We start from the raw sequence: 17,976 nt of genomic DNA on the forward strand, positions 1-17,976 counted from the left end.
CTTACTGTATACATACATCCTGATATGTTTGCTAAAAGTGTAAACATTATAGTTAATTTCTAGTACTTAGCCACCCAATAGTTGTATTTTTAGAAAAGCAAAGAAAAAAGTCTCAAGTTCTGTGAGGGGAGCCCCACTAACTACCACTACCACGTACACTTGCTAACAGCTAGATCCCACAGGTATAAGTAATTTTCTCTCAAAGCCATCATCCTTAATAGGACAAAGCCCGTGTTCTTACACAACTTGCAAGCATAATGCCATTCAGCATTCTGTGTGGTTCCAAGAATTTATGATGGCAGCAGGACTTTGGTTGGCATTGGGCATCTTGGTTCCCTAGATGCTGGCTGGGCAGTTGGCTAGTTGCTCATGGAACTAGGTCAGGGGGTCAGAGGGTCCTGGGGCTGGCAGTGACTGAAGACCTTATCCAGCTTGCTTCCAGAACTGTCCCAGAAGTTGTCCTGGTGGATGCGGTGATTGACTGCTCCCCAGGAACCAGACTCAAGGGTCTATCTATAGCAAGTGGAGACTATAGAGGAAGGTGCTCCTCTCTCATGTCACATTGGGGAGCAGGGAAAGGTGAGACAAGAGAACCCTGGATAATCTACACAGAGAGCTAACAGCCAGTCTCCACCAGCTGCTGAGACAATGACCGAATCAAACATCAGGATTATTACGGCCAACCACTCACCGACTCTTCCAGTGTAGTCTAATGGATAGGTTTGCCTTCTATAAACAGTTTCTCTGGAAGAGTTCAACATTGCCTGAGTGTTTGCAGGTGTCCCATATTAGACACTTCCCTACAATCATTTTTACACTACGTTTTTTTTCTCAGTGAGTCCTTTCCTTACTTGAAGGCTTCAGCTAGACTCCCTCTGACTGCCCACAAATACTCACTCTGTTGGTCTAGGGAATTGTACCCATTTCAGTGGTTGTACCCCACATCCTTAGAGCTTCACAGCACCCCACAATTGCCTGCCCTGTGTCTCCTTGATTACCAAGCCAGCTGTTGAGGTTACTAATGCCCAGCTCATCTGCCTCTTTCTGGTTTGTGCTTTGTTCAAGGAGCACAGTGCGCCCATCCCAGACCATCAACATCTCTCTTGCAAGCAGGGCAGCTAGGAAGAAAGGGGATCCACCTGATGTCGGGGTGTGCCTTGGAAGGGTGTGTGTTCGATTGAGCTGACATTCCCAGGGACTTAGAAAATAAGACAGCACCAAGCCCAGCTGATCTTTCACTTGCCTGTCACAGGGTCACAATACATATAGTTGGAGCGTTAAGCGTTCGCTCCAAATTCCACACACAGAGCTTCAGAACTTAGAGCTTCTTTCCTCTCCTCCTCCCACAGAAACCCACAGCCAAACAGAACCACAGTGACACTTGTCAGCAGCTGTCTAGAGGGATGAAGTATCAAGACACGTGTTTAGATCTCAAAATTTTTATTTAAAAAAAATATCCAAAATAAGCCTAGAAAAAAATCAGAATTATCTATGTAGCAAAAACAGGTTCTGTTTTTTTTGTTTGTTTGTTTGTTTTAATGAAAGTAAGGCAATAAAACCTACTGAGTAAAAGACATGGGACCGTGGGATGCCATTCTCCCCAGAGGCCTTGTGCAACACGACCTGTGTGTGGACATCTTATTCTCTGGCTTTGAAACCCCACTTCTGTGCAGAACAGCTGTGAGAGGAACCTCCATGTTCCTCCAAGGCTACAGGTCTCAGAAAGCAGCAGCCATGTGTGGACTCTTCAATAAAGTTCAAATTACAGAACTCTTTGGAAAGTTCCAGCTGCACATTACCCACTCTAGCTGGGTCACCTGAAATGTGAATGATGGTTCTGCTGGTCCCCTGTCTAATGACCATTCACACGAAGGTTAGTCCAGAGCTCCCAGTGAAGCACATGGAAAGGGGTCATCAATATATCACAGAATTTCTCAGAAAGACACCCCAAGGATGGCAGGCCTATCCCTAACCAGGACTTCCATGTCACACGTCTGCCACACCGAATCTTTGGTGGAGAAGAAAAGAACCAAACAAGTTTATGGAAGGTTCTGGAGCAAACATCACAAGTATAGTCAGGAAAAACCTGAGACTTCTCTGGATTATACCTGATGCATCAGGAAGCTTCTGGGGGTACATAAACAAATCTCTGAGGCTCCAAATCTAGAAGATGTTTGGGTTGTATATTTACTGTGATTGATGAAGCTGTCAGTCTTGGAATGAAGTGTCTTCACCAGAAGATGATGGCAGCTGGTCCCTCAGGGACTGTCCTAGAGTGGAAGGTAGTCTTTTGGTGATGGTCTCAGAGTAAGAGGTCAGGATGAAATGCTATGTCCCGCGGAGGCTGAGCTGGCCCAGCAGCCATACACAGTTAATGAACTGTGTATGTCTGAGCCCAGGCAATGCCCACATGTGAATAGCAGTACAGGAATCCCAGGACAGACAGGGTCACCCACGGCCACCCTGTGTGGAGAGACAAAGAGGAAGAGTAGTTAGAATACCTGGGTGGGCCTTCCCTTGTGGGCAAATTGTCCCCTAAGAAAAGGGCAACAGAAACACAGGCCACCAGAAAGCCAGCTTTGTCTGGACCCAACAGGTGGGTTCCTGTGTTCTCACCAGGGTCACTGTGAAGTGATGGTTACATTACTGTGAAGGCAAACTCACTTAGAAATAGGGTATGTTTTTAAAGAGCATGCTCTTTGGAGACTAAAGCAAATAACCAGAGAGAAGATACGCTTGTGGGTACCAGGGTCAGTCTCCAAATGCAGACCAGTTACAGTGAACACAGTGGCCCTTTTAGCACATAGAAGGGAGGACCCTTCTAGACCCTATTAGATTAGATTATCTAATCTAATTAGATATTAGATTTCAAAACATAGGGCTGGAGAGATGGCTCAGCAGTTCAGACTGCTGCTGTTTCTGCAGAGGTCCAGAGTTCAGATCCTAGCAAGTTCATGTAGTGACTCCTTGTAACTCCAGGTCCAGAGAATTTAATGCCCTACTCTGTCTGACCTCCACAGCCACTGCTGCATGTTGTACACATACCTACACTCAGGTACACACACACATACATTCAGGCATGCTTGCACACATGCACACACATGCACACATGCACATGCACACATACATGTATACATACTCAGGAACATACACTACACATGCATACATATTGCATATACACACACTCAGGAGCATACACATATGTATACACATGCACACTTACACACAAACTCAGGCACACATGTATATACATACAAGTACACACACAAACACACATTCATGCATACATGTGCATACATACACACACACACACACACACACACACACACACACACACTGCACATGCATATACACAGACACATACACATAAAAAAATAAATCTCTAAAAACAAACCTCAGAATTTTAAGCAGCTCCTTCTACAACACACATATCTTAGTCTATCTGATCTATTCTTGTTTTTAATATTAGTGTCAAACTTTCTTGGGAGTGTTAGAGAATTGGAGGTGCTGTAGAATATCAGAAGCCAAACTCCACAGATTCAGTCCTGTGTTAGAGGTGCTCCCAGGCCACTTCAGATAAGACAAGGCCACACAGTAGGCTTACTACAATCTTTATCCTATGCACTAGATAATAGCATGCAGAGTGTATAAAGCATATTTAAACTGGGGCACACTGGATGGAGTTTGCCAGGTGGAAAGGACAGGCACAGGTAAGAGTAGTTCAGGTCACCAAGGGACAGGGCTCATGTGACACAGGTGCTGTGTAGGCTGTGTGCAAGGAGGTAGAAGTATGGGTGGGAAAGAGTTCTAATGACCATCAGCTGCCATTTTTATTAATATGAGCTCTCTGTGTCACTGTGCCAGGCTCAAGTTCAGGCCCTTTGTCAAGTTCATCCCAGCCTTGACAAAGTCACAAATCTCAAAAGTTAGATGGGTGTTATACAAACAGCCTAACTGTTGCACTTACAAATGCAAATGGAGTGGTCCAAGGCCCTACATGGTGACAGAAATGTGGTTGGCACTAGAGAAAAGGCAGTGGTGATGGGAGGGGCAGGGGGTGTTAAAGACCATGGAAATGCATCTCCCAAAAGTCCAGGGTGACAGCAGGGACATTGAACCCTGAACTTCTTCCCAACCTTCCTGTAGACCAGCTTCCACGTGGCATCAGAGTTACTGTCCACCCCATGCCTGCTAATGTGAGAGTCGCCTATGGCGACTAAAACCAGTGCCCACAACTCTAATGGATTAAACAACTGAGATATATTCTGTGACAGTCTTGCAGGCCATAATTCTGAAATGAAGGTGTTGGCAGGGCCACGCTCCCTTTGGAGATCCCACGGGAGTCTTATTCCTTGGCTCTTCCAGCTTCCAGTAGTTCCTGGCCTCCCTGTGGCTCACAGCTACACCATTCTAATTTTGCCTCTGTCTTTGTGTAGCTGCCTGCTCTTGTTTCTGTGTCATCCCTTCTTCTTCCCTGGACATGAGTCACTGATGCTCTGTCCAGATGTTTGCCTTGCAGCTGCCTTTGCTAGCTGCACCTGAAATGACCGTACTTCCAACAGATGATATACCCAGAGGTTCCAGGAACACATGAATCTGGGAGGACTGGAGATACAGTTCAGGAAGTTCAGGTATTTTTCTAAGGCTGCAGGGTTAAGGTTCTGTGAACCTGGACACCTGCAGCTCTCTGCACTCTGGTTGAGACACAGTCAGCAGGCTCAGAGTAGGACGGAAAGGTGGTGCTTCAGACACAGGAAGTACCCCTGGACTTCAGCTGTGTTTGGGGTGAGGCCTCACTGGGTGTTTGGTCAACATTAGAGCCCCGAGGCCACCTGCAGACGTGGGCATGTAGGTAAGTCTCACTTATACAAAGCTGGGCCTAGAACAGCTGTGACTGATGATTTTGTTTGTCCAAAGCCACCTCTGGGAAATCTTTCCCTGTAGGGGGGAAGGGTCCTCCATCTTGGGAAGATGGACTCTAAGGATTTCCCAGCTTTTATTATATATACCCTGAAAAGAGGCAGCTGGGCAACCAGGCAGCACTCAAGATGTTTGTCATCTGGTCACAATACCTTAGTAAAGTCCGGGTTTCCCCATCTACTCAGTGGGAGCACAAAACAGATTTTGAAGGGAACCCAACATCCCATGCCTATCATTGAAGCTACTTGGAGCTGGGGGTGCATTACATAAATCTAAGAGTTCAAGAACGCCTGGGCAAAATAGCAAGATCCTCTCTCCCAAAACCCACGATGACAAGCAAAGACATGACCACAAGCTATCCTTTCAACTATGCCAGCAATACTCCACCCTTGATGACCCTGGTTCCATGCTAGACCTGAACATCACAGGGTACTGCTTACCTGCAGGCACAGTCCAACCAAGGCAGTGCTAACCCAGCCCTGGTGTGGCCCAAGGGGTGGAAGTATGGTTGGACCGAGCCTCCTCCTCCTCAGAGGAGGAAGACGGCAGCACTCTGAGTACTGATGTGATGTTTAGTCACATGGGCTTGTCAGTCATTAGAAGATGGAGCTGAAGGGGTCTATCCTGTAATAAGAGTTAGTCTCCCTCTGCCCCTTCCCAGCTTGCCAGATTCAAGACTGTAGAAACTTCTGGGCTTTTGACAGCTTGGCCTTATGACCTAAACAAGTGAGAAGTTGAAACAGATAACCACTGGCAACTTGGAAATGCTGTGGCTAGACTGTAAGGCTGTGGAAACATTTAACATGGCAGACTTGGCAGACAGGTGCAGTTGACTCATGTTAAGATTTAGAGAGCGCAGCAGAGTCACTTGTGACCCTCAGTGCAGTTGGAATAGGTGGCGTTAATATGGCTAATATAGTCAAGGTAGCTACACAGGATATGAGGAGCTACAGCCAACAGGAGGGAGACAGCTATGGAAAACCAGGCAGTGACTTTACTTGAGATTATGATGACTGAGCTGCTCTCTGAGCAGTTTTAACGGTCTGAAAAAAAAAGGGACAGGCTGAGATACGTGAGCAAATGGCTGTCATCAAGAGGCGCCTGAGAAGCCAAAGAAGGAGTCCCTGGGAAGGGGAAAAAAGAATCAGAAAAGGGGGAGGGTCTAATTAAACACTGTAATGTCCTGGGCCTGGGGAGAGGGCTCACTCAGTAATGCCCCTGCCTTGGGAGCATATGGACCCAAGTTTGATTCAAACAACCCTTGTGGAAACAGAAAATTATGGCATGCATGCCCCAGGCTCGCTGCCAGAGCAGTGAGAGATCCATCTCAAAAGAAGACAAGGTTTGATGAAGATAGTCAGGCTCAAGGGGTGACTCAGAAATTAATAGTGCCAACTGTTCTTCAAGGGGACCTGGGTTCAATTCTCAGCATCCACATGGTAGCTCAAACCATCTGTGCCTCTAGCTCCATAGGATCCAGTGCTCTCTCTGGCCTCTGTGGACACCAGGCACATATGTGTTACACAAAAATACTTTCAGGAAAAAACATCAACACATAAAATATTTTTTTCTCCACACACAGGTAGAGCATACATGCACATCTGCACATACCAGTGTACCTCCCACACAACACACAAGGAGGAATGATACTGTAGCCGTGGCACCCATCAAGGAGGTTCGTCTAGATATCAAACCAAACATAGATTCATATGTGGCTGCAGACTCCAAAGTAGAACCTACAACAGATATTTGCATGCACAGAGTCAAAACATAAAGGTACAAGAAACCCAAGCTGGCAGGTGAGCAAGTAAGCAATGTGATATGTGTACACAGATACCAGAAAGAACACAAATTCTGACAAATGTAACAGCCTCCGTGGACTGTGAAGACGTCACATCATGTGCAAAGCCAGACACAAAGGAACATGTATGTGATCCCTGCTTACACGAGCCCCCCCACCCCAACGGTGGCCAGATTCATAGAAAGAATTAGGTACACGCATTAGCAGGGGCTGAGAGGAGAGAGGAACAGGAAGTACTTGATGGCAACAAAGTTTCAGTTTTGTGAGACAAAGAAAGCTCCAGAGATTGGATGGGAGTGACTGCTACATAAAATGCAAATGCTCTTAATGTCCCTGAACTATATTTAAAAATAGCTGAAGCCTTATTTAAGTTATATACAATTTACCACAATAAAGAATGAGGCTGGAACCCTTGAGAAAAGTAATATACAGTAAATTAATCCATTATTGAAAATAATTTATAGCGGCAACAATTCATGGTTCCTGAGAGCTGGGGCGGGGGAGCCCAGGTACAGAGCGCAGTAAGAGTCTCCAGGGTTCATCTCCCACTGAGGCCAGACAAAGATGCCTATTTAGGGGAACAGGATCCACAGGCAGGCAGGCTACAGAGTCAGGGATAGCCCCCACTCCTGTTCTTGGAGACCAAGCTACTCATCGGCTACGTATGTGCAGGGAGCCTAGCCCATGCTGGCTCTATGGTTGGTGATTCAGTCTCTGGTGGCCCCCAATGGTCCAGGTTGGTCTTCCTGTGGAGTCCCTGTCCTCATCAGGTCCCTCAATCCTTCCTCCAACTCTTCTATAAGGCTCCCAGAGCTCCATGTAATCTTTGACTGTAGGTATCTGCATCTCCTTCCATTGCTGGGTGGGCCTCAGTAGAAAAGGATGTGCCCAGTCCTACAGGGACCTGATGTGCTGGCAGGGGTTAGTGCTGTGGAGTGATAGCCAGGGAGCAGTTTCCTCCTTCTCAAAAGAGAAGAGAAGGGAGGAATGAGGGGACGTTGTGGGTGAGGTGGTACTGGGAGGAGAGGGGGTCTGATATTGTGATGTAAAGTGAATTAATAAATAATAAATAAATAAATAAATAAATAAGAGTCACCTGGGGTGAGGAGACAGTTTTTCTAATTTCCTCATCTACCCCTCCCCCTTTCTCCCTCTCCTCTCATCTCTCTTTTGAGATAAGGTCTTAGCTGTGCAGCCAGGGCTGGCCTCAAACTCGTGACCTTCCTGCCTCAGCCTCCTGAGTGCTGGGATCATATGTGTGCACCTTCACACCAGGAGAATGTTTTATAATTGCATAGTGAGACTGGTTTCTAATGTTTACATAGCTGGCAAACATCCTTCAGACTGTACATATGAATGGCGCTCTTGATGATAAATTAATTATTTGCAATGACGCTGGAACAAAACAACCTCAGAGGCGGCCATCAGACATGCAAGCCGCAGGTTGGTCACTAACATACACAGACCCACATATCACAGACACAGACACAGACATACAGAGGCTGTAGAAATGCCAAGGGCGCAAACAAAGGGAGAAAGCACAATTTGGTTGTTAGATGATGTTGAGCCTTTAGTCTTGCATCCTCCCAGGGAGGGTTCTTCTAAGTGTGTCAGGACATAGTTCTGGGCTCCTGGAACCTCCCTTCTCCCCGTGGGAGACCACTCAGATTCTCCTTCTTCACCCTGCAGATGGATTTGGCAGAGGACATGTTGAAGCAGCGGGGTCAGCACAAATCAGTAATCCTGTGGAGAAATCAACGCACTCCTGATGGATGGGGCTAGCTGAGTTGCTAGGTGGTGCAGGGGCTGTCAATCACCCCACCAAAGGCTCACTGAGCTATCCGCTTCTGCAACAGTCCAGCTGCTACCTTGCTCTTTCAAAAGCCACATCCTACCATTTACTGTTTCTAGAAGACGAATGTCTGGTGGCCACCTGGTGAACATGATCTGCAGGTACATGGCCCAGCCTCTTGGCATCATGTCTGTCCACGTGTGTGTAGCTTCAAAATGTGATGGCTCTGCTCAGCTTATAAACATCACACTCTCAGGTAGTCCTTCTCTCCTTTTAATCTACTATTCATAGTTATCCACAATTAAAATGCCTTAGCTTCTTCTTTTCATCCACCCAGGGGAGTGTTGCCATCAGAGGCCCCTGTGCCTGCAGTTCACTGGCCCTCCAGCTCCCCAGTGTTCACTGCCACCTGCTGGTGGACAGTTCTCCTGAGGGTTGAGGGATACCTAGAACCCTCACAGATGGACTCATGGTTTCTACAGCTCATAGACCTCTCTATTCTGGTTCTGTGAAGCAATGTCACTGTGAGCTTCAAAGCCATTCTGAGAAAGGAAAAGAGCCATTAGGCTCAAAGGACACAAGGCTTGCCTCCCAATGCACATTCCTCTGCTTGAGGTGCAAGGGTCCCAGCCTGTGCTGGTTAAGGTCAGAATGAAAGCTGACACAGTCAACTCAGTTATGTTTGTCCAACAGGAAAACTGAGTAGAGAGGTGATTCTAGGAGATGGCAAGAAGAGGTGCTTCTTGGGGGTCAATGGGTTTGAGAACCAAAGAGCAGATTTTCTCTCACTGAGGCCAGCCCCAGGTAGACCTCTGAGAGCTGACTGAGCAAGGACATGAGAGGCTATACCTACCAACTAGTAAAGAGGCATCTTTATAGCTCCCAGGTCAGAGGAAGGCATCGCTTTCCTTAGCCTTTGCCTCAGCCCCAGTTGAGTTTGCTAGCTCGGGATCCGAGAAACACAGGTATCCTTCCTAGGCTCTCTGCACACCTCCCAAGAGGTTTAATGTCATCACGCTGCTAATTATTCAAATGCCTCTCTGCATGGCTGCTTTCATTGGAAGTGCGGCTCCCAGCAGCACATGGTGTTTAACGACGTTCAGATCCGATGGGGGGAGGGAGGGAATGGATGGACGTGGTGCTTCATTTAAATCCTATTTACTCTAGTGGCTGCAGCCAGATCCCACGAGCCATTCATCAAATGGTCTTGAGCCCAAGTGCCTTCCTCCCGGGCTAAATTTAGATCTTTAATAAGTTGTGGGGCTCGAGCCTTTTCCCGGCAGAGGGCTGGCCACTGATCCAGGGACAGGCACATGAAAAGCGCAAAGCTGTCCAGGCATCGATGCCCATGAACTGCTGGGCCCATTCCAAACACACAGGGGCACAGATGGACATTGTGAAGAGCCTGTTCATACCTTAGGGTTCTAAGAATGTTGGGCCTCAACCCAGGTAACAGACCCATCCTCTCATGAGAAAAACAAAAACAAAACACACACACACACACACACACACACACACACACACACACAGAGAGACACACACACACACACAAACCAAATGGTTCTTGTGTGTGTGTAGGGAGGCTGCATCCATGTCCCCAAGGAACCGTGTTTAAAGGCAGACAGAAAGTCCCCACCCTGTAGCTTCTGAGGAGGCAAGATTCAGACCTGAGACTGAGTTTTTAACAAGTTCCCTGGGGTTGTGGATGTTGTGAGTGTAGGGGCCATAATTGTTCCAGAGACACCTCAAGACGCTAACAGAAGGGCTTCCTGCCATAGCTGTCCATCAGCTGACTACAGACAGGCATTCCTTATGCTCAAACTGTCCAAAGCTCTGTCCAGTCTCACAGCCTGTCTCAGCAATGAGGTGTGCACCCTGTCCCTTAGCCACATGAAGACCAAGGATCAAAGAAGGCCAATCCCTCCTCCAAAGTATGACAACTAGTGGACCATCAACCCAACCCAGCTTCAAAGTGGACCTGGCTGCAGGGCCGGGAAGCACTACTTCCTTCAGGGTGAGGCAGACCACAGGCTACAAGCAGGTCTGCCTCCCAGCCTAGCCTCGCCTCCTGTCTAGCTTCACCTTCTTTAAATCTCATGCTAGCCCCTGACCAGGTGCCCAAGGTCATTGGTGGGAGGCCACAGAAACAAAAGCACCTTGCATTTGCACATGTCCATTATCACTAATTCTCTTGAGCATCCCTAGTTCTGAGGCCTTCCTGGAACTACAAAGGGGACAGAGCGACTGTGGTAAATACCCCTGTGTCCTGCTCCTCCATTAGTACTGGATTCTGTCTGTAGGAATGAAGGGCTCATTCCAGGTGCTCAGATGGCCGTTTAACAGGGCTGTCAAGGTCACAGTCCTTTGACTCCTGTTATGGCCTGAACCACCCCAGGGGCTTCAGCTGGGAGACAGAGCAGGGTGCTGGGGACCCCTTAGAGAGCATCCTGCCACCCTAAGGAGGAGTCTCTTGCTAGGTGCTATGTGCCATTTTTGAAACAGCATCCACAGTGGCCTATATAAATCACCTTGTTCACAGTCAATTTCCCAGGCTGATGAAGCCAGCCTCTGTGGATTGCTCATCCTGTCCCGGCTCCCAGCATAAACAGCAGGCGCTTTCCAAAGCACTCACTACCATAAAGTAGAATGACTTCATCTGACATAGAGGAAGCAAGGAGAACATACCAGAGCTACTTATCCTTATTCTGGCAGGAAAGCAGAAAGAACCAACAAACACATCTTCTCTCTCCAAGGCCAACAGGGTAAGACATATGCTCCCCGAGAAACTGTCCCCAGCACTTGTTGCTACTCCAGCCACTGTGGCAGAAAGCTGCCCAGTCACTGGCCTTCCCAGCTGTTTCCCCTCCCTCTCTTGGGCTATTCATACAGCCTCAAAGATTACGGTTCATTGCTAATGCATAATCAAGCAATGTAACCTGGTAGGCGTTGCCTACCTCTGAGCCCAGACCACGGGATGTAGCTCATAGCAAATGAGCTACGGAAAGCTGCTCCTGACACAGAAGGCCACATGTTGAGAGTGCGTTGTCTGTTCATCCACACCTGTACAGGGCCACCTTACCCACAGGCAAGCCTGTCAAGACCCTAGTGGATGCCTGAGGCAGCGGGCTTTCTTCTACACACATGGCTACAATACAGTTCAAGTATAAGTCAAACACAGTCAGAGACGAACAACCAATAAATAGGAAAGCGAAACAACGTAACAGCATACAGCAGTATATTCTGTGACTGTGGCTGCTCTCTGTTCATATCCCGATACTCTAGTTATTCTTCATCTTGTCATAGTGGGAGACGATCAAGACCTACCTGATAAGATGAAGGAGGGGGAATGACATGGGTGTGGCATGTACCAGGAGGCTGCTGTTGATGGATGGGTCAGGAGAGGGGCCACTTGCTTATGCATATCTAGGTCACTGGGCCAGTGACACTAACGCAGTGTGTGGACACACAGGCAGGTGGGCTAGGGCAAGACTACACAATGCTTCCTTCTCAGATCTCAGAGACATTCACAGCCAGAAACTTATAAATTATTTCTAGAATTTCCCATTTATTATATATTTGGACTGAGGTTGATCACAGCAACTGAATTCTCAGAAGGGGCCCATATATGAGAGCTGAGGAGATGGCTTAGTGGTAAAATGGTAAAATGTAGTTTGCAAGGATAAGGGCTTGAGTGATATCCCCAGGTATGGTGGCCTGTGTCTGTGACCCCAGCACTAGGTGGGCAGGCAATAGGATCCCTGGGGCTTGCTGGTCAGCTTCGCTGTTATCAGTAAACTCCTGTCTCAAAGGGAAGGCACACGGCATCAGTGTGTGGTACACACATGCGCGTGCGCGTGCACACACACACACACACACACACACACACACACACACACACACATGCACACACAGTGAGCAGACACAGCATTTTCCCGAGGGAGGGAGGAGGAACAGCCTTCCTTCTTCCCAGGACAATGCATGTCAGTGAATGAACAATGAGGCTGCAGAAACACAGACACAGCCGACTAACTTAACGTTCTCACGTACAAAGCTGCAAGTCCCTACTCCAGGTAACTGACAGTACAAAGGACCTGAGCCAGACTCTGCTGGCTTGGACATCCACTCAGCCTCTGAGCCCAGACCATGGGATGTAGTCCGTTGACAAACACTCATGGTCTAGGCACCATCTGTACTCCCGGTTGTGCCTAGGAGAGAGGAACCTGGTGTGTGCGGATCATGACTAACCACAGATACTCAAGAGGCCAGGGCGGAGATGTCTCCCACTCCCTTCCCACCTCTGTCAGTGAATCCTCCAGAAGCATCTTGAAAAGCAGGAAAGCATGATCAGAACCATGCACACATCTGCGCACATCTGCAGTGGGGACCAGCAAGTGCACCTGACGTGGTCCATGCCAAGCACAGCCGTGATCGTAAAGATTTCAAATAACCTGACTTGAATTCTGGAACAAACAGAACGGCATGCTCCCTGCAGCAGCAGCTGCTGATTCCTGGACCTCTCGGCACCACAGTGGACCGGGAACTGAGGCAGCCACTGGGGCGAGGAAGGGCATGTTTCCTCCCGTCAAAGACGCCGTGTTCTCACCTCACCAGCCCACTTGTTACATCTTCAGGAGTCTGCCTTGCTTACAGGTACACTAAGGAATAGAACAGAGTTGAAAGCTGAGGCTCACAGAGAAGAACTCTCCCTTCCAGCCACTGTTTTTATTCCAGGAATGGTGCTGGGCTCAGCAGCACTGACTCTCTTGCCTACTCCCAGCATAGCCAGTAGTAGGCTAACTGCAGGTTTTCCTTGGAGGGTACTGAGCCAATGACTGATCTCACTGCAGATTGGAACCAAAACTGCCTGAGTTCCAGAATGTTCCCAGATCAGTCAGAGAAATGTGGGTTCAGTGTCTACCAATGCTATTTGGGAATGGCTTCTCAGCTCAAGCTCTTGGAGCACAGGGAAGGGAGAAGTAGAGGTAAAGACAGTGTCCAGGCTCGGGGAACGTGATAGTGGGGACACTGCCCTCAGTCTGTCTTCTCACTGGCCAAAGGGCTGCAGCTGCTCATGCTCCAGAGTGCTGATACTAGGCATGGGTTTGGAGAGGCAGTTGGGATGAGGCCAGGATCCAGGCCGAATACAGCATAACTCCCCAGGGAGTTATTTTATTGTCCAGGGAAGATGAAAGGACCCTGCAGGACCTTCCCATCAAAGCCATGCATCCCAGAGACAAAGCGTTCTGCTGACAGTCACAGAGTTTTCATAGGAGCCCTTCCCTAGGGACCCACTTCTGTAAGAGTCTCAGATCACAGAGCCATTTGGGATCATGGAGTGAGCACAGCCACTGCGCCTGGACAAGAGCCAAGGTGCTGCCATCCTGGGAAATGGGGCCTGGGCGGGGTAAGAAAAGGCACAGAAGTAGGCTCCATTCAGGCGGATAGTTCTGAGGTGTGCTGACCAACAGACATTGACACAGGCACACCCCCTTGCAGGTCTGGAAGGACCCCCCATATAAGTGTGTGACAAGCCAATGTCCCAAATGGAAAAAGGCCACGAGGTCACTGGGAAAGGGGATCAGACTTATTCTATGTCACTCAAGAAGGCAGAACTAGGGCCAGTAGGTGGAGGTGGGTTACAGGCAGCCTTGTAGCACCCCCCCCCCCCCCCCCCCCCCCCCCCCCCGCAGCAAAAGGTGAGCATGCTGATTCTCACCATCCAGCTTTCAGGCCATGCAGACACCTCTCAATAGGAAGAGTCTGTATCGAGGAGCAGGCAAGTAGCAGGGACCAGGTAACTGCTCCAAATTCATCCTGACTCTCAAAGAGTACAGTCTTGTGAAACAAAAGTCATCTTTCCTCCCCAGGGAAGCGCATAACAAGTTCAGTTACAAACGAATGGTCTCCTGCCAATCAGGCAGCATGGGAGTCCTGTGTCAGCCAGAAGGCGGCGCTCCAGCAAGCAGTGACTACGTGAGAAGGGAGGCAGAAACTTAGTGGAGAGTTTGGAACAGTGGTGACGTCCGGGGTGACTCATGCCTTTCTCGACTCTCAAATGACCCAGAAAGATGTTCATGCATCTCACAGGCCTGTCTCTGAAGAATAGTGTCCTCCCTGCCGGCTCATGTCCGTCTAATGGCCCCAGGGGTAGGTCTGCATTGGACAGCAGGCACATCCTACTGGATACCAGACTCCAGCTGGGCTGTATGCATACCTCCCACACCAAGGATCCTTCTGGCAGCTCTAACTGGTCAGCTGGACTTTGGATCTACGAGGGTCCTCCACGGGGCAAACACTGAGAGGGCTGCTGTGGCTGCCACACACAACTTTCCCATTGACTGCTGCTGCTCTGCCGGGCCAGCTGGCCAGAGGCCGAGAAGCCTGACAAGATATGGAGGAGAAGCGGACAGAAGCAGCCATCCGTCCTCAGGTCCAATGTCGTGACTGATAAAGCAGCAGAGTATACAGGAGCCAGCAAACAGGAGGACCCCGTCCCTCCAGCTCCCCGGCTCTCCATTCTCTCCTGGGCTAATAGTCTCCAGGGAAGTCTCCACTGAAACACTGAAAATATATTCTGAAATAAATGCTGGGCTTGAATGCAAATGCTACAATGTCTTTTCTTTTTTTTTTTTAGTGGTTCTGCATCTTGGCAATTTTCACAAGTGTACATTGTGGTGGTCTGAACAAGAATTGTTCCCTACAATTCAGAGACTTCCTATATCTGAACACTTGGTCTCCAGTGGATTGAACTGTTTGGGGAGGCTGGGGAGCTTTTGGGGCAGAGCCTTGCTGGAGGAAGGGCAACAATAGGGTTATACTCTGAAGGTCTATAGCCTCATCTCATTTCCTGTTGTATTTCTGTGCTTCCTGTGGATAGATGAGAACATGACCGGCCAGCTTTCCTGCTCCTGACGCCATGCCTTCCCCGCCATGATGGACGGACTCTGACCCCCTGGAACCATAAGCCACAGCAGTCGTTTCGTCACTAAGTTGTTTTTGTCACAGTGTGGTATCGCAGCAGCAGAAAACTAATAGATACATATGATGCCCCTTCATGCTTTCTAATGGCTGGGGACATTTCCCCTAATGGATGTGCCCTGTGCCCTGTGGTGATCTCTGGCAGTCAGTTAGTCTTCCATTCCTGTCCCTTTGCTGTGACAAGCAAGGCTGCCAACCATGAACGTCCCCCCTCACGTTTCACTCCATGCGTGTGAACTCAACGTCTGAATGACCCAGAAGTGGAATTTCTGCATCACCTTGAATATCTCCTGCTAGCTTCCTGCTCTGAAGGGTTATCAATTTAAGCCCTTGCCAGGAGCAGGAAGGGGACATTTGCCAACCCAAGGCAGCACCTGGTCAACCTTCAGTTGAGAGTGAAGTTGAAGGGTCCAGGGGTGTGGCTTGGCAGTGGAGCCCTGTTCAGGCTATGAGAGTCCCACTGGGTCACCACCAGCATCAGTGTGGTAGGGAAGAAACATTAAAGTTGAATATCTCTTCATTTGTTTAAATTGCCTTCTTCTGGGAATTATCTTCTCCGGTTCTTAAGTTTTTCCAGTCTGAAACTTTTTCCTTGTAGAATTATGGGTGTGAAGCTGTCACTATGTTCTCCCTGAAGGATGCTCTGCAGCTGCTCACTCAGGAGAGTAAGGTCAAGGCACTGGGCCAGAGGGGGCGTCACAGACAAGGCAGGTCTAGGGCTCTGTAATGGTCCGAAATGACTGCTTATGGTACCTGGGCACAGTGCCGTGAATGGGCACAGCTGGAATGTGTGTGCAAAGCACATGGCCATCGCCACATCTGTCCTCCAGAGCAGCCAGAGTCTCTGCTGGCTCTAATCATTTGTTAGGAGAGAGGGAACGAGAACAACTACAGCATCATGGGACTCAGGTGGGGGGTCTCGTGAGCTGGGCAGGAAAGGCTATATGCTGCTGTGTTCATTCCATGGGATGTCAGGCTGACTAGCTAAGGAGTGTGCTTGGTCTCCTCTCTTCCCCTTTCCTCACCATCCTTCCCTTCTGTCTCCCTGTCACCCCCCTCACCTCTCCCTCTCTCTCTCTCTCATCTATCCACCCTCCCACTGACACACCACTTCATACTGACTGAAGGGTGAGCAAAGCTCTGTCCCCCCAGGCCTGTATAGAGTTCCTCCAGTCACTCCCCTTGCTTTGCACACCAGGTCCTCTTTGGATTCAGAGTCAGTCTGTGGCTATAATGGCTGAGGCAGGGCTAAGTTAGCCTCTACCACACCTCTGGGTCCAGTATCAAGGTGGTAGGAACTTCCCATCTCCAGGTCCTCTGATCCCTTCTCTGGGTTTCTATTAACTACCAATCAAGCCCCAGCCTAGGGGTCACAGGGAGCAAGCTAGAGGGCCCTCTTTTTTTTTTTATTAATACAAATTATTTAATAAGGGACTAGTTTCCAGAATATAGAAAGTATGAATTCTCTGATAAGCATTCCATCCACCTGCAATTTCTAGTTTCCATTTCCTGAAGTGAAAATGCTCATGCTGATTTCATCTGTCTTTTGTGTTCTTCAGTCTTTAGCAAGTTGGTCTTACTATGGTGGTTTGAATAGGTTTGGCCCCCATAGACTCAGGTGTTTGAGTGCCTGGCCCGCCCATGGGGAGTGGCTCTGTTAGGAGATGTGGCCTTTTAGGAGTAGGCATGGGCTTTTAGAGGAAGGAAGTCACTGTAGGGGCAGGCTTTAAGGTCTCTACTCTGAATCTCAAGCCAGGAAATGTATTGTCCTGATGGCTGCCATCAGATAAAGATGTCAAATTCTCAGCACCTCCTCCAGCACCACATCTGCTGCACACTGCCATGCTTCCTGTTGTGATGATAATGAACTAAAGCTCAAAAACTGTAAGCCAGCCTCAATTAAATGTTTTCCTTTATAAACGCTGCCTTCGTGGTCATGCTGTCTCTTCACAGCAATAACACCCTAAGTAAGACATCTGCCTGTGTAGAATTTGTAGCTAGGTAGGATCACCTAGCAGAATATGTCTTGCAACTTTATCTTCATCTACTTTTTCATCTTGCGATTCCCTTTTCACCTTCCCTTTTTTTGGTTTGTTTGTTTGTTTGTTTGTTTGTTTTGTTTTGTTTTTAAACTTTTATTGCATTATGATGAGAAAAGTTACATGATTTCAATTTATCTGAATTTGTTAACATTTAAAAACATATTTTAATTAAATAGAATTGAATCACATTCTTGTTTCCCTTTTGTACCCCCCACTCCTTCCAGAGACCCCCCTTCAATACCTACAATATCTTTTTTGTCATATTCCTTAAAATTTATAAAATATTATAACAATAAAATAAGTATTATAAAAGTTGTTTGACATAAAACAATCAATTTAACAGTCTTATGTAGATGCTCATCTATAGCAGTAATAAAAATACATTTTTCTCAATATAAATTTTAAATAACTCCAAGCATATTAACTGTATACTTCAAAATAAT

General features: G+C 48.1%; 1 protein-coding gene across 2 annotated transcripts in view; it reads right to left on the bottom strand.

Annotated features, from left to right (window-relative positions):
- Nucleotides 1–1,521: 1,521 nt before the first annotated feature.
- Nucleotides 1,522–17,976, bottom strand: part of Hhat (hedgehog acyltransferase) — a 268,740-nt gene continuing 252,285 nt past the window's right edge. The window contains exon 12 of one of the 2 annotated variants that reach the window (XM_031339371.1): nucleotides 1,522–2,389. In XM_031339371.1, coding sequence (XP_031195231.1) covers nucleotides 2,316–2,389 — 74 coding nt within the window. In that variant the 3' untranslated portion in view covers nucleotides 1,522–2,315. Of the gene's footprint in view, nucleotides 2,464–17,976 lie in introns of both variants that reach the window. The other variant, XM_031339361.1, reaches the window with a different exon arrangement.

The sequence above is a fragment of the Mastomys coucha genome, unplaced genomic scaffold (genome assembly GCF_008632895.1).
Source record: "Mastomys coucha isolate ucsf_1 unplaced genomic scaffold, UCSF_Mcou_1 pScaffold1, whole genome shotgun sequence".
NCBI classification, from domain to species: domain Eukaryota; kingdom Metazoa; phylum Chordata; class Mammalia; order Rodentia; family Muridae; genus Mastomys; species Mastomys coucha.